General features: G+C 37.4%; 1 protein-coding gene across 7 annotated transcripts in view; it reads right to left on the reverse strand.

Moving 5' to 3' along the window:
• Nucleotides 1-17,631, reverse strand: part of LOC110840241 (serine/threonine-protein kinase 11-interacting protein) — a 37,038-nt gene that overhangs the window by 10,413 nt on the left and 8,994 nt on the right. For 2 of the 7 annotated variants that reach the window (XM_022085136.2, XM_087347403.1), the window contains exons 1-11: nt 15,034-16,535; nt 13,852-14,045; nt 13,436-13,586; nt 12,169-12,306; nt 10,431-10,630; nt 7,762-7,945; nt 7,008-7,095; nt 4,933-5,113; nt 4,498-4,615; nt 3,892-4,074; nt 503-601 (exon numbers count right to left, since the gene is read on the reverse strand). In XM_022085136.2, the coding sequence (XP_021940828.2) occupies nt 503-601; nt 3,892-4,074; nt 4,498-4,615; nt 4,933-5,113; nt 7,008-7,095; nt 7,762-7,945; nt 10,431-10,630; nt 12,169-12,306; nt 13,436-13,586; nt 13,852-14,045; nt 15,034-15,766 (2,269 nt within the window). In that variant the 5' untranslated portion in view covers nt 15,767-16,535. Of the gene's footprint in view, nt 1-502; nt 602-3,891; nt 4,075-4,497; nt 4,616-4,932; nt 5,114-7,007; nt 7,096-7,761; nt 7,946-10,430; nt 10,631-12,168; nt 12,307-13,435; nt 13,587-13,851; nt 14,046-15,033; nt 16,537-16,681; nt 16,923-17,631 lie in introns of those variants that run through there. The other 5 variants (XM_087347651.1, XM_087347452.1, XM_087347613.1 and 2 more) reach the window with 5 other exon arrangements.

The raw sequence follows: 17,631 nt of genomic DNA on the forward strand, positions 1-17,631 counted from the left end.
TCAGGATAACAAAGAAAGTGGTTAAAATAGTGCTTCAAATATTCAGTTCTAGAACAGTCCTAACTGCAAAAAATTTAACTTCTAACCCCAAAATTTTTCTTTCTGGAAAGATTTCAGTTTCACTCAGAATGGAGTCTTGCAAAGAGACTGTGTACACCACATTACACTACTGTCTCAACACAATATCAACATTAATTTCAATCTAAAGCATATTGCTTACGCAGAGTAACTACTGATAATAATGTAATTTAAATTAAGTCATAAGAAGAATCAAATAAAGTAATAAAATATGCAAAGGTATTTAACAGAATTCCGTATCCGTATGCAAAATAACAATAAACAACATATTGTGTTCACACATTATGATATTTGTGTAGATGGGTTTACTTTCTCGTTTTAATGGCCAATTTAACAATTGCAAAAGCCAGGAATGTGCAGCATGCAGAGATTAGCAAGTGCAGTAAAAGCAAAGAATTACAGGAGAATGAGATAAGAATCTTACGACAGGACAGCTGCTGGGCTTCACTGTGGAGGACCGTTGGTGTCACCTCAAGTCTGTCACACATCTCTGCTGATGCTCCAGTGTCCTTCACTGACCTTCCTAAGCAGTACACGCAGAGCATGGGGTTAGCTTGTGTTAGTTCAGCGAGGTTAACTCGCATATCATGCAGCTTCAAGTCATTATCATTAGCACTATTTATGATAACCCCAAACATGTAAGTCCCTAATATTACAAGGTTATTAATGCGTATCTCAGTCAGTAAAGTGATTATGGACAGGGCAATTGGGGTTAAATTTCTGGCAGGAGCAGACATTTCTCTCTTCTCTATCACAGCCAGATGAGCTCTGGGGCCTACCCAACCTCTTATCCATGCTGTTTGTGGGGTGTTTCACCATGAATAAAACAACCGCAGCAGAAATCTAGCTACTCAACTACATCCAGTACTGAGGTTCTGCTCAGCATTACCTGCACTTCCAAAAAGTGTGGACACAAAGAAAGGGAACACTTAATGGATCCATTCTTATCAAGCAAATCACAGGAGGGAAAAGGATACAGGTCAACATTATCAAATGTTTCCAAAATTGTTTCACCTTCATTTAAAAAGTTCTGACAGCCTCAAATATATCAAAAATGTGTTTCCATTGACCTCCAAGTTTGGGATTAAGTCATTTACGTGGTGGCTGATATCACACAGCAATGCCAAATTCCAGAGCCAGTATTCATCACAAAGTTCAGCAAACAAATGTACTTTCTCATCATGAAAAATCAAAAACAAAGCTTTGCCATATTAAAAAATACAAATAACATGACACTGAATTGAGGGATCTGGGACATTTGCCCTAGTTGTAAGTTAATGATACATTAAAGGGGCAACATGAAGAGGTGCAATGGGGCACTTTTGGCCTGTGGAACATATTTTGATCATCCCTGGCTTGGGTAATGTATGTTTATAATTCAACAATAAAATGCAATTTAGCTCATAGGTTAGCATGCTGGCCTAATACAAACATGATCACAGGATCAAATCCTACTCAAGACAGAATTCTTTCATTTCTTGCAATTGTAAATATGTTAGAGTTTGTTGCTGTTATTAGTGTTAGTAGTAATCATATTACTATGTTCCTTTTGGTAAGCACTTATGGGTCAAGTACAAACTATCCTTATGTTAAATTTTTCAGACATAACCTCAAAGTTACTTATCATCACCATTGTTGCTAACTGTTGATTAATAAACCATATTTCATATCCCTGCATTCAATGGTCCATTAGACAATGTTGTCAAACTGCAAGATAAACTTTTCACATGGCAACCATGTGCATTCTTTATATTCTAAAAAAATACCTTAAAAAATTATGTATTTTTCAAAGATATTTCACAATACAGTTGGGCACCGCATATACGGCAGGTTAGGGACCAGATCCCGGCCAAAAAGCGGATCTTTGCCTTTTTTCACTTGCAAATGCATATCAAAGCCTAATAAGATGTTTACACTATCATATATCTTGGCCATAGACATGCCTTGTTCGCTAAGTTTAATCATCTCTAACTTGGCATTTAAAGTAAGAGGCTTACGACTTTTCTTTTTATCGCTACTACCCTTAGACGCCATTGTAATTACACTGTAGTAACACAAAAATATTATATAAATATACAGTATGTAATAACTTTGAAAAATTGCCAGAAATACAGACACACGCGGAGCACAGAAAAGTTGTAAAGACTGAATCAGCGACGAGAAAATGGTGCCGGACGCACTTCTCTGACTCAACAGTTGAGCGCGTGGGGCATATGCACGCAATTGAAAAGCACCGTATTAGCGCATCGCCGAAAAGCGGGGCCCTACTGTACATCACTTCAGGACCCTATATTATGTGGCATTAGTGTCAATCCTGCTCATAAGTTTCTGCATCCATAATGTTATTACTGATTACACAAAATTTAAAAAAGTGTACAGTTCAGAGTGGCCTCCAATGCCATAATGTTCACACCAATTTCATGAAAATCAAATATCTGGTTCAAAAGTGGGAAGGAACAAAAAAACAGCATGGTGATATCATAAGCCTACTTTCCTCCTTAAGAAAATTAAATGTGGGCTAAAAGAGATAATATTTTAACATTAAATTCAAAAAACAACTCTCAGCTTTTGTTTCATGTACTGCCAGTTGTACTTCAAATTCCCATGGTATTTATATCACCAGAGTACATACATATTCTTTTCAAAAAAAATGGTCACATAGGTTGCCATTTGTGGCATTACCTTACATCCTCAATACAAGGCAGGACTGCTAGCTACTTCACTGTGATGTTCTGTGGATGGAACAATAGAAAAATTGTGCCAATTTTTATCATACCCTCTCAGAAGGCAAAATGTTAGATACCTATTAGCAATACTTACAGTTGGTTCGTATATGTGTTTTTATAATATATTTCTTCAGATATGGGCACTGAGCAAGTACTTTAAAAAAATGTAACTGGATTTAGACCAGTATTTATTATTTATTTAGTGTTCTGTCTGACGACAGGTCCATATGAACAGGATCCTTCCATCCTTTTCTCGGACTGGGACCTGTTCATATACGTTCTTGGCAGATGATCCAGAAGTGGTTTGCCATTGCCTTCTTCTGTGTGTGAATGGAGTAATTGTTGGGATGCCATGGAGGAAAACTCCGTGTTGCCTAGACCACGGCCTTGCCCAACACAAGTTATAAATTCGGGCACCGCCGGGAATCGAACCTGAGACCCCAGGATTACAAGGCCAGCGTTCTAACCGCTAGACCACCGTGGCCATCTTAGACCAGTATAAAGTGACTAAATTCAGTTAGAGAACTGTAGAGGCAAACTACTTTTTAAAGATGTTAGTAACATCTCACAACAAAAAATCTTGTTTATTTGAATAAAATGGCTCTTCACTTATACTTTCGAACTTAGGAAGTAAATCTATGTTTTTGTAATACTCATGCTTGAATTTTTCATTTTCAATAAATGCACAACAGAACCATCTACTGAACAGCACCTTCAAAGTTGTACTAGCTGCCATGCAGCATATGGGACCTCAAAAAGAAAATTAATACGTAAGTCTCTTTCAAAAATGCAAATACCTTTAATATTCGGAAATGACAAAAGAAAGAACAACTATATATGTCACCACATTAAAAGGGCTGAATAAGCTAAGTGAATAAATATTCCCACTCTTTATCCTTTCCCCCACTTTCAACAAGGAACTAAAGGTAAGAACAAAAATAAGATAGAAAATACCAAGGTCATTTTTGCTCAAGCTTACTTCTGTGAAATTGTAGGTATCTGAATGACCACACTCATGTCAAGTTGAGGTCACAGATAGGTCAAATAAAGTACACAATTTTCACCCTCAGAGTCACACACTGCATACCTATGCTTGACTGTGATGGTGATGAGTTAAAACCTGGAGACAATGGTCCACAGTCTGGGACTACAGATTGCTTCTCTCCTTGGTCATTTCTGTGTTGTGATGGTAATGGAACTTCTTCCATTTCGATTACAAGGGTGCTGTTACATGTCGGACAGGTCACAACATTCCCTCCCACACCTGAAACTACAAAGGCAATGCATAACAATTTGTTCCTTCCTTAATTATAAGTCTTTATCCCAGAAACTACTGTTATAACATTCTGCTTTAGTGTACTGGATATTTTACACTTATGTGCTAAAGAAGTTTTCAAATCCATCTAGGCTATTCATAGCAAGGAAAGAGTTACTTTAGACAATTAGTATTTTTTTTTTCTAAAATCAGAACAACAGTTATTTCCAGATATTCAATGTCTTCAAACCTACTTACTGACTGACCTCAGAAACATGAAGGAATGCTAACCATTCAACCCCAACATTAAGTGCGTGCCTTGTTCTAGCAATTGTAGAGGCGTACAGTAAACCTCTCATATCCATACCAATCGACTGTCATTGCATCCAATACAGCACTGACGGTCCTACAAGCTTTTCCTCCCTTTTCATTGCTCACCTGTAGGAGCTAGTTCTTGCGAGAATTGAGTAGAACATTTCATGCATCGAAACACAACCTGGTTCATGGCTGTTAGTGGTCTAGCATCCAACACTTCACCAAGTGTCCGCACGAGCTTCTGTAAGAATCACATCACAAATCAACATAACTCCTTCCAAAGCAAACAATTATATGCACCCCACAACAAAACATGGAGGTTCCAAAGTTGTTCTTTACCTTTCTGTTTCTACTTTCATTCCTGTTACCTTGTTACTGAAGTGTGGAAGTGGAATGGAATTCAACAACCAAACAGAAACCTTTGTTACATTCAAGCATCCTCTTCCCCAAGTTCTCAGTTTCTTTTAAATTTATTAAAAACATGAATGGAAATCATGTGACAAAAAACCATGGTAACAAAAAAAAGGTCACGAATAAAATGATTTAAGGACTAATTACCTGTGCATCTTTCTCATCCATGATATACACCCTCTCTTGGCGATTACGACGTACTGTATCAAATGTCAGCTGTACTGTGGCAGCAGGGGTCTGTCCCCCAGTTCTGGTGCAGGTCAGTAAGCTTGCCATGGTCCACTTCTCATGGGTTTTCCCACTCAGCACCTCTCTTTCTTTTAGATTCCTACAAATAGAACATGAAGATACAGCCTGGCATTGAGCATGGTAAGATACATACATACATGAACGTGCACACACACGCCTTTATTAGAGTCCATGGATCCATTAGTCAGCCAGATGACAATAGGATGTAGAATAACTCATGATAATACAATTTTATTTATTTAGTGTTCTGTCTGACGACAGGTCCATATGAACAGGATCCTTCCATCCTTTTCTCGGACTGGGACCTGTTCATATACGTTCTTGGCAGATGATCCAGAAGTGGTTTGCCATTGCCTTCTTCTGTGTGTGAATCGAGTAATTGTTGGGATGCCACGGATGAAAACTCCGTGTTGCCTAGACCACGGCCTTGCCCAACACAAGTTATAAATTCGAACCCGAGACCCCCAGGATTACAAGGCCAGCGTTCTAACCGCTAGACCACCTCATCTTATTATTATTTAGTGTTCTGTCTGACGACAGGTGCATATGAACAGGATCCTTCCATCCTTTTCTTGGACTGGGACCTGTTCATATATGTACTATTACAAAGGTTTCATAAAAAGTAGTATACTGATAACCATCTAAATTGGACAAATCTGAAAAACTGACACCTAAGTTAAGTGAAGCAAGTTATGCATTTAATCTATGTTGCATGTCACCAACACTGACACACTGAAATCAGTTTATTTTGCCTACTGTCAATTATGCTGTTAATTGCTGGTGTTTAAACTAGAAATTCATATAGAAGTCTATACAGATTAGATGTCACAGCTCTTCTGTGTAAATACATATTCTCATAAATGAACTTCACTGTAAACAACCAAGAACATTTTAAAACTAATTCTGATATATGCAGTGTCAACATACAGAATACGAATCAGCTTCATAAACCAAATGCTAACCTCTAATGTTTTAAAAAAAAGACTGCATATTATGGAGGCATAAAAATTTTTAACAGTGTACTTTCGTCAAGAAGAGGATACTTCTCACTAGCAAGTTGGGCTTGGAGATGAAGAAGAAACTAGTGAAGTGTTACGTATGGAGTGTCGCGCTGTATGGAGCAGAGACTTGGACACTCAGGAAGAAGGAACAGAAATACCTGGAGAGTTTTGAAATGTGGTGTTGGAGAAGAATAGAGAAGATCAGGTGGACGGATCGAGTGACCAACGAAGAAGTATTGAGGAGAGTCAACGAGCAAAGAAACATTCTGCAGGCGATTACACGAAGGAAAGCTTACTGGCTGGGACATATTATGAGAAGGAATGGATTAATGAGTGATATCATCGAAGGCCAGGTTGAAGGAAGGCGAGGACTGGGAAGAAGACTGATACAGCTAACCGACGACCTTAAACAAGGAAAGAAGATGACGTTCCAGGAATTAAAGCGAGAAGCCGAGAATAGGGACAACTGGAGAGCTCTTTTTGGGCAGAGCAATGGACCTGTCGTAAGACAGAACACTTAATAATAATAACAATCAAGTCTCACTAACCTTCTAAATAAAAAGGCACAATATAATGTAGCATAAAAACAATATTTAATTACACACTCCTTATATTCCATAGACAAATGTTTAACATTTACAAATTAGTCACAATGTTCATTGTTTTCTTGTCTTCATATAATATAAATGGGTAGTATAATTTATCTACTGCATGTAATGGGAGGATTTACTCACAAGATGACACTAGTTTTATGTGAAATATTTATAATAGCATGAACTGTACTTGTACAATAGATAATATACTATTATGACTTATTCCACATCCTATTGTCATCTAACTTATGAATCCATGGAATGTAATAAAGATGTTATGTACGACACTAGCATGAAGACAATGTGATTCACAAATTTCAGAGAGACAGGAAAATACATATTATGACTTTTCTAATAAATGATAAAGGTGATCACATACCTTTCAGTCACCGCCAAGAAGAATTCATCCGCCCTTTGAGTTCCTAACTGCTGCCTCTGGACAAGATATAGCTGTTCCTCGCCTTCATCTGAAAACAAACAAGGTGACACTACATTATATAATGACAGTAACTACACAACTAGAAATCCTGCATTGTGTCACGATCTAACGTGATTCTACCTGTTCAAGGCATTTTCATGTAACTACACACTTGGGTCAAATAATCAATAGAACTTCCATTAAATCCTTACTAATTATAATTGTATTACTAATTCTGTTTTTGCTAAGAATTTTGCTGGGTTTTTATTTTAAGACAATCTTTTAATTTGGTTTTGTGAGTGGAATTTTCACCAGTATTTTATCAAATTCAAGCTTTTATAATTAACAGTAATTTTATTATGATTAATGATATTTATACAATTATTTTTCTTGAACAATGCCCATAAAATAAACTAGAAAGAGTAATTAGAAATCTTCCTTGATCTTTCCACATCAACTGAGTTTATTGACAGATGATGTTTTATTTCTTTTTAAATCCTCCATTATCTGATATTGCCTAATGTCCGCACAACAATCTTTAAGCATCTCCATGTCAGAAATAATGGTTATGAGAATAGCGTTCACACTAAAATTCTGTTTCTGTCCCAGAAATAACCCTGACTGCCACAAAACTGTGCAATAGCTTGTAAACTCTACAAGTAATGCATTATAAAATTGTCTGGTAAGAAGAACTGAGAAAAACACTGCCTGCTACCTTCATCTTCTTCATCCTCATCTGACTCAATGAGCTCAACAGGTTCTGGTGATGATCCTTTGTTATCTTCAAATCTGACATCAGATGAAAGTGTATCAGAAGCTAATGGCTCCTGTCCTCCTGCTGAATCACTCACTACTTCTGGATTCCGTGCAACGTAATGAACATCACTTTCGGCTTTATTCTGTAAACAATAATGACAACGGAAGTTAAACAGGTGTTTCCTTTATAATTCAATGTGGAGAAAGGTACAAAGAAATTATACTGCAGCGTAAAGGTTTTGATTCATTATTTCAATTGAAACACTTCTCACAAAATACACAACTTCAGTTGTAATACAAATGAAGTGTATTTAGAAGGTACTTGGTTCTAATCTTAGATACCATCTGCTATTCTCTCACTTATTTCTAGAACAGCTTCAACTTCGTAAGACTTGAGGTTCTCACAGCGGTGAGTATGAAGATATCCGTCTTCTGGGTTATTGCGCTGTGTAGTCTGGTCGATGTTAACCAACGTTTCAGAGGTCATACTGCCTCCGTCATCAGGGCGATGAATAAGCCAATAGGGTGTCTTCTATCCTCTCCTCAAAAACCGGCTACATGGATCGCTTAATCAGGGAAGCCATCAAGATCGAACTACATCCCGATAACTTTAACAGGGAAGATGGACTTCACCTGAGCCGGTCCTGGAAGCCTCTTATTCACACACTTCGAGGACTCCAAGAGCGAGCAAGAGTGCGCCGCCAGAACCAACCAGACCACTAACACGGCCCTTTTCAGGGCCCTGATCCATACAACTAAAATCACCTTTCTCTTCCTCTCCCACGTGCTACCATTGGTCCACTCCCATACCTGCTCCCATTGGCTCGGGGCAGGCTACACCTTTCACTTCCCGGCCTATAAACCCAGCACCTCACACCCTATTGGCTTATTCATCGCCCTGATGACGGAGGCAGTATGACCTCTGAAACGTTGGTTAATATCGACCAGACTACACAGCGCAATAACCCAAAAGATGGATATCTTCAGCTTCAACTTCCTTTTCTAAATATGTCACAGTTTAATGGAATTCAAATTGAAAACCCCCCAAATGTTTCGTATATATATATATATATATATATATATATATATATATAAGAGTAAATACAGCTTGACCACTTCTGGATAATATTTTGTACCGAGATATAAATGATGTTCCTTGACATGTACAACAATCACTATTTTAATAAGCAGGTACATTAACAGATTTCTTCCCAAATTGTAGAAATTCTTCCTTACTCAAGTCAATGTGCAGTTTATGAATATAACACATAATATTTTTGCCCTGCTTGGGGTAATTCTTACATCGCTTTAATGAGACTGACACATAAAGAGTTACAGCTCGTCTAATTTCAAATTAGAGAGGAAATCTTGTAAGCAACAACCCAGTTTTTTATTTAGATAAGCTAATGAACTGCCAGGTTGAAGGAAAGAGAGGACTAGGAAGAAGATTGATACAGCTAACCGACGACCTTAAACAAGGAAAGAAGATGACGTTCCAGGAATTAAAGCGAGAAGCCGAGAATAGGGACAACTGGAGAGCTCTTTTTGGGCAGAGCAATGGACCTGTCGTAAGACAGAACACTTAATAATAATAATAATGAACTGATCTCAATTCAATACTCCAGAAACCTGTGGAAAAGTTGAAATATACTAAGTTTAATTGTGATTACTACTTCAAATTTAATTCTACACAAGTCCCTTTGTGTCTTCCTTTAATATTAAGAATTCACCCTGCAAAAACTGTGAAGTTAACTGCACCTTCTGTCCAAGTACATGAGATTAGCAGAAGAATACTATGCACAGAACTGAAAAAACTGTGGCACTAGAACAGCAACACAAATCACACAGTTCTCTATTCAAACTTAACATGTAATAAAATGTTTCCTCAAACAGCGCACCAACAGGCTGATAACACTACACAAACTTATTAATAATGTCTTTGGAGTGAATGTTTTTAAACAGACATACCAAAGTTCAGACCCATGACTTGGTCTACTTACCTAATTGAATGAAGCGATCAAAGACAAACATTTTCACACAATTTTCATGGGTATTGATATGCTAATCATTATGCAACTTTATGAAGTATTATGCATTCTTTGCACGATGTGCATAATATAGTAATCTTTGACCATCTGTCTACATGATTCCACTCAAGAACTGGTGGACGAAATTTAATGAAACTTGGTATGGACATTGTATCACTGGGGTCTACCTTAAAATCAGACTTTTCAATTTCCTATACTCAGTAACATGGCTGGCAAACAAACTTGTAAGGTGAAATCATACTAACACGTGCAATAGGGAAATACAGTGATGAATGGTTTTGATTTTTTGGAAAACAAAACTTTGATCTAGTAATTCTTTAACATGGTGACTGCTGCAATGTACTGCTACGCTTATGTGGTTAACACATGAGAAGTATATGTGACAATGCAAGAGAATGCAAGAGTATTCTGGTATGGTATACACCTTTCCAGTTTTGTTTCTATTTTTGAATGTCTGTGCAACAAAAATATAAATGTTCATTTATAATTAACCTTCCATTGGTAATTATGAGCCCAACTTTTAATAATACGTTGACATTTTCTAACATTTTTGTAAATACCAGGATCAGAACTTGCCTACCACATGGGTAGCAGTCACAGCGGCGGTATTTTCATGCCACGGCGATATTTCCACACCAGATTTTGCAGGTGACGGTGTTGTCACAGCCCTGTGGAGGCCAAGCAGGTCTTGAACACAGAGCCCGGCTTGACTGTGTAGCCAGTTTTCCTCTCCAAATCTCTCACGCAGTGTTTCAATTTGCTTCTTTGTCTCCAGATGGTCTGCAGACAGGTGTACGCATAAAGGAAACAACAGTTCAGAAATTTTAAATATAAAAACATCCACAGGACACATTTAACACATGTCATCATGCTTGAATCTGTTAAATAAACATTTTTCATGCTTTTATGGATATATGACCATGTTGAATATTCAATACTTATTTAGTAATTGTAATCCATAATCTTAAATCAATTATTAATCAGATACCAAAGAAAGCAAAAGGGGGCATTAGCAGCTATTATCAGCGTGAAAGGAATAAATCACTTGGAAGACCTTCTGGCTTCTTTAACCCTGAAGATGTAGGCAGTATGTTCCTTTGAAACATTGGTACCTAGCTACAAGTACACACAAGGTTACTACTCAAAATATAAACTTCCTCTGCCACAGTGAGAACCTCAAACATCATATGAACAGGAAACTTTGGATTCTATAAAAGTCAAGGGATTTCTTAATCAGTTTCTCAAAATTAACTCTACTCCATGCAGCTGGCTGGTCAGTCTGTCAGTTAGTGGAATGCGTGAGATAACCCAAATAAACACTAAAGTTACACACAAGAACCCCACTTCTGTATTCCAAAAAGCTGGCGTAATGTTGCGGTGCTTTGGCTTTCGCCGACAATTGTTTCAAACGCTGTTCAAATGATCAGCGGTAGTTCATATAAAAAGCTTACTTTTTATGCAGTTGTGTGCAACTTAATTTACAGTAATTGTGTACCACAGCAAAACAATTCTAAACATTGTAACAAATATGGCTTTATTGACCATCAAAAGTATTAAGAAGTAATATATCAAGATATCCGTCTTCTGGGTTATTGCGCTGTGTAGTCTGGTCGATGTTAACCAACGTTTCAGAGGTCATACTGCCTCCGTCATCAGAGTATGAAGATTTCCGTCTTCTGGGTTATTGCGCTGTGTAGTCTGGTCGATGTTAACCAACGTTTCAGAGGTCATACTGCCTCCGTCATCAGAGTATGAAGATTTCTGTCTTCTGGGTTGTTGCGCTGTGTAGTCTGGTCGATGTTAACCAACGTTTCAGAGGTCATACTGCCTCCGTCATCAGGGCGATGAATCCCAGAAGACGGATATCTTCATACTCACCGCTGTGAGAACCTCAAGTCTTACAAGTAATATATCACATTTATTACATTTATAAGTGCCTGTTGTTTAGTAGCAAAGAATTTTACAAAATATGAAATCAAAGAATAGTGTTTGAAACTGAATAACTCATTAACAGATAATATCCACAAGATGCACGGCAGAGACCGAGGGTTCTCAGTTCTTTCAAGAGGAGCCACATTCGCCTTACAAGACTTGCAGCCCATCGGCTGTAAAGTAAAAACCCCATAGTACAGACCTTTCCTCTTAACTGCTTAGACATTCAAGTATGAGAAACAAAGCTCTTTGACGAACACTTACAAAGATATACAAGCACAAACTGAAAATAAAGTCCAAAGTAAACATAACATCTAAGTCAGTAAAAACCAACAATAACAAAACCTAAAATTATGGTTATTAATGTCCACACTGTTTGTACTTACCTATAGAATTCACCATGAAACTGGAGCTTAATTCAGTTTCTGCAGCATCACAGCCATGTTCCGAGATGACTGCTTTACGTACCCGACCGCTTCTCTTACAGTCATGGCTTTGGTGTGGCTTTGAACCAGACTGTCCACCTTCATAAAATGCAAAAACTGAGATTTTAAAACCACACAAATAAATAATAATTTGTAAGACTTGAGGTTCTCACAGCGGTGAGTATGAAGATATCCGTCTTCTGGGTTATTGCGCTGTGTAGTCTGGTCGATGTTAACCAACGTTTCAGAGGTCATACTGCCTCATCGCCCTGATGACAGAGGCAGTATGACCTCTGAAACGTTGGTTAACATCGACCAGACTACACAGCGCAATAACCCAGAAGACGGATATCTTCAAATAATAATTTCTTTCTTAAAATATTGTAACACTCTGATTAAAATTTCATCTGTTCTAGTTATAAAAAACAGTGGAATTTAAGATGGAATATAATATATACATGCCTAAGTAGCTGCAACTTAACAAATATAATAAATAGTGACATGGAGAAAAAACACATGTCACATGCATTCACAAACAACTGCACCGTACCTGCTGTATTTGCACATCCATCTTATGCCCCAGTCCACATAAAACAAGGGTGGAATGGTGTACTTGAATCTGGATTACATATACCAGAGGTTCCCAAAGTGGGGGGGGGGGGGGTTTGTATGGAAACCTTTTTTTAACGAAATATGGAGAAACATTTTTAACACCCTTTGCTTGGTTGTGGCAGTTTAGTTGTCTTACAGTGCTGTTTGCTTGCACTTGTTCTGGAAGGGGGGGCATGAAATTTATGAAATGTTTTAAGGGGGGCACAAGGTATAAAAGTCTGGAAACCTCTAACATATACAATGATTCTAAATGAAGGGTACAGTGGCTATTTAAACTGCATACAACAAAGGTTAAAAACTGGAAGTTTTTCAAAGCTATAATTTCTTGACCAATTTTAGTCATGTATTTAAATTTTATCACAATATTTCTGTCTCCTGACATCTAGTCAGAATAATGGGCTTTAGAATAAATTCTGATGTTCATATACCAGCATATTTTCATGTTACCAATAGAAGGACAATTACGTTAACTGAATCAAACAAAAATTGGTCTCAGTAAAACAAATATAAATACTAGCTTCTGTACAATGTTTATACAACTTCTTAACATATAAATGTGTTTCCTCTACCTCAAAATAAACCATATTTAGTTCCATAATCTGCTATTATAACTCACCTCTTTCTGCAATCAAAGATCTTTCAGACGGTGAAGAACTTCCAGCAGATATGGTACCTTCCTTACACGATTCCCTAAGAACAGCATCACCACCCAAAGAACCCACAGAAAGTCTTTCTGTCTTGGACAAGGGCAAATGATCCAACATAAACTATAAATAAAAGACTTGTTTCATCATTCATGTTGTAACAGGTAACAAGCGATGGAAAAGTAATAATGCAAACACTCTTTTTTATTACGAAACATCCCTAGTGAGCAGTATCAACATATATGTAAAACATAAAGGCAATGGGGAAACAAATTCAGGAACTCCCCCTGTTGTTCATTTAACTTTAAATAATAACCAACGTAACTATCTTAATACAATAATAAAAAAACGAAAGTGGACTCCTGAGTCTCATATGAGCAGTACATACCCTGCTGGTTGCTGCACAGTCATGAAGATGGCGGGCTGTACGAGTACGGTGTTGAGGATGAAAACTCAGTGGGTTACCCTCTAGGCTCAACCATGTGAGATCAGACAATCGCAGAAGTGGACTAAGTGCTTTATGATTTGTCAAGCAATTACATGACAAATCCAGTTCCAACAGACACTCCAGTGCGACCAAGCCTGTAAACATACCAAGTCATGTAAAACTTACAACTGTATCAATCCATCTAGGATTAACTAAGTATACATTCCTTTTTACAGATTAAACAAGCAGCAAAATATTAAGTACCAGAATTCTCCCTTCTTAGTATTAACATGACTCTTAACTTTCTTAATAAAGTTCTCTAGCCACTGTTAGTTAGTGTCTTTGCTTATGGTTTATTTGTAGGTCAGACTTTGTGGTATAAATTGGCAGTATGATTAACCCTTTCAAACTGATGCTTGTCCAAATAACATTTAATAACTCAGTATGTATCACAAAAAGAAACAACACTTCACCATTACAACAATCAACCGATTAATGCTATTTAGGGAAATAATCACTAATTATATAACACAAATTTACTGTCTTCTAAAGCAGTTGGTACATACATATACCATTTAGATACAAAGAGTCAATGAGGAATAAGCTGGAAGAAATATAAAAGGAAGCAGCCATGGCCTAATTAATGTTCTTTCCTGGCAACTGAATAGACAGTGAGCTGGGATAGCTCTGTCAGTATAGTGACTAGCTACGAGCTCAACGACTAGGGTTCAATCAGCAGAGGATTTTTTCTGTAGCCTGCGTCCAGGCTGGCTCTGGGGCCCACCCAGCCTCCTGTCCAATGTGTACCAGGGCCCTTTCCCGGAGGTAAAGCGGAGCTGAGGCATGATGCTGACCACTCACCCCAATCCAGTGCTGAGGTCTAGAATGAGTATGAGCTGTACCTCTTCTCCCCTCAAACAACCTAAATGGCCTGTAGCATGGCTGCTTTATGTATTTATGTTTATTGCCTGGACAGGCATAAGAAAACGAACAAAAAAATAAACCTTAATCAGAAAAGCTTGGTTTCAACCGGCACCTCCCAAACACGAAGCAGGAATGCTGATGGCTCACCCACAGCTTTGAGAGCTCACAGAGGGGAAAAATATTATGTGGTACTGATGTTATCAGAATGAAGGCACTTACCTGATATATCTTCAATGTAATTGTTCTTTATGACTAGAACCTGTAATTTTCGACAGGCATCTTTATTAACTGTAGGGATAGATTCAAGGAGGTTATAGCTCATGTTCAAATATTTCAGATTTGGCAGACAGTCTATGGCACTAGCTTGAGAAATCCTGTTGTGACTGAGATCAAGGATTTGCAACCATGGAGCAAATTCCAGAGAGCGATCCAACAAATCTATTCCATTGTAACTAAATACAGCTTCTTTTAGGTCACTCCATACAAATCCTGAACTGCGATCAGCTCCACAGTCCAACAGAAGGTCTTCTAGCCTTTGGACACAGCGAATGCAAACTACGGACTGCAACTGAGCTCGTACACTCTGAATTCCACGTAACATATGCACTGGAATTTTTCTTAGCTCAAGATACTTCAGGTTTCTAAATTTACATATGTCTAGAACACTATTACCACAGTCACCTGTCACGGCACAGTTACTAAGTTTCAGGCCAACAGTCTTTTGCACAAAGTCATAGAGAAACTGAATATCATGAAATATTTCAACTAATGCATTCGTTGTGTTGATGACATTAAATGAACTATCACTCTCTTCATTATTCTCTACAATAATAGTGAATGCTTCATTAAGATTCCTTAACAATGCTGAAGTCAATGAAAGTTTGCTCTGTCCATTCAGCACTTTATCTCCATTCTCACGGAGCAAAGATGCCAAACTTGAAATGTCGTTCATTGTATTTTTTTATTACAAATCCTATAAATGTATTTGAGGCAATACAAATACAGAGATTCAATTCAGTCCAATATTATTAATAAAGTTAAAACCCTAAGCTGCATACTTATAACGTCAATCAATAATATACGTTTTGGACAGATTCTTACGAACGTTCGACTACGAATCTGCCACTTCTTTTGCACTTTTAGCTCCGTAAAGAGAACACTTCCTACAACACAATTTAATTTATTTTTAAATTACAGACTTTCACCATCACTTGCAACTGGCAGGATAATACAACGCTCCCGCGTTTTAATAAATTCTTTGAGTCCTTTTAACCTTGCTTTCCATTAATATCGTTTCAAATTCCGCCTTGTACGTACAGACTTCTATCATAAAATGTCTGTCATATTGTTCCATTTTCGTTACTCTTATCTCTCACAAAACTGACAAAAATGTACGGATATCAACAGCCCATCAGCTGCTTAGTAGATTCGCATTAACATAGCCGACTCTGTTAATGCCACAAGATATCTTGGAAAGGTATGAACGAAATTGTTGCCAAAGAGTAGAGTCAGATGTTGTGCTTGTTTTTAACTACAAACACCTTTGTTGTTAATAACGTACTTAGACGTGTATTTATATGTCAGTACAAACATTTACACATGCTACGAGCAGATGCTGTATGTAATCTTACAAAAATGCCACTTAATTAATCTTAATCACTTGATGACATATTATGCTGTGTTTCATGTCGACAACCGTAAAATAAAGTCATCTGGAAAACTGTTATTTGGCGGTATGGGTTATTGTAGATACATTGGTAGCTTGATTTATTCTCTTCTCGACATTCCCATATCGTATCTGAAAATAGCTATTAAAACTACACATTTAATCTATTGTACTGTATTTGTATTGTGACATATTCAATACCTCTGGCTTAGGCCTATGAAGGAGCTGTGGAATGTAAATAAATTCCATAAAATGCAGGAATTACATTTTTCAACTGGTAAAGACTACTTCTGACACAGAGCACAAAATTTAAGCGTCGAATCTAACGCAAATAAATGATGCTGCGGAGTCTACGGGTAAAAGGTTTTTCCTGGAAAGAGAAGTTCAAACGATTCTCAGGTACTTGCTGCCTGCATCATCAGAGCGCACTAACCTAACCGTGCAGATACCAGATTAAAACGTGAAGAAAACTACAATGCTACTGATAAATTAATTAGCGCCGTGCGCTGTGCTGTGCACTCACAAGTAAACACAACGGCGACGTAACAGTAGCCCAGTCGGTAAGAAGGTACACCACTCTTCAACCTACAAAATTCCTTCTCCCCTAATCACTAACACTACTCACACCCCATGAATAATTTTGAAACCCTGATATAGTAAGTAATCTGTGTCTCAGAAGATCTTAATCCATCTTTAGAGTAAAAAAGTAATGTACAATAATTTTCACACAACTTTCATCCATCAGTTGCAGATATTCCAGCAAAATGAGAGTTCCTTAAAAGAAACATTTCATCCATTTCAATCAATGATCAACTTATTGAAATGTACTGAACCATAAAGTAGTCTGATATTCACAAGGACTGAGGTCCTTTGAGGTTTAAAAATTGTCAAAAAACACAAGCAAACATGTTTTGATCAGAGATATTTGCATTCAACTTTATGATTAGTAATCACTCATATACTCAGATCTACAGAAAACAATATTTTCACTGACTTCAATACATAACATGTGAAAAAACTAAAAAGTTTACAGATACTAAATATTATTAATAGATTTACCAGTCACATGCTTGTTTGTTTGCCATCAGCCTTTCGACTGGTTTGATGTGGTCCTCCATTTTCGACTGTCTTGCGCCAATCTCTTCATTTCC

Source organism: Zootermopsis nevadensis, unplaced genomic scaffold (assembly GCF_977971745.1).
Source record: "Zootermopsis nevadensis isolate Lab colony 2312 unplaced genomic scaffold, Znev_1.0 Znev_ptg000001l, whole genome shotgun sequence".
Lineage (NCBI taxonomy): Eukaryota > Metazoa > Arthropoda > Insecta > Blattodea > Termopsidae > Zootermopsis > Zootermopsis nevadensis.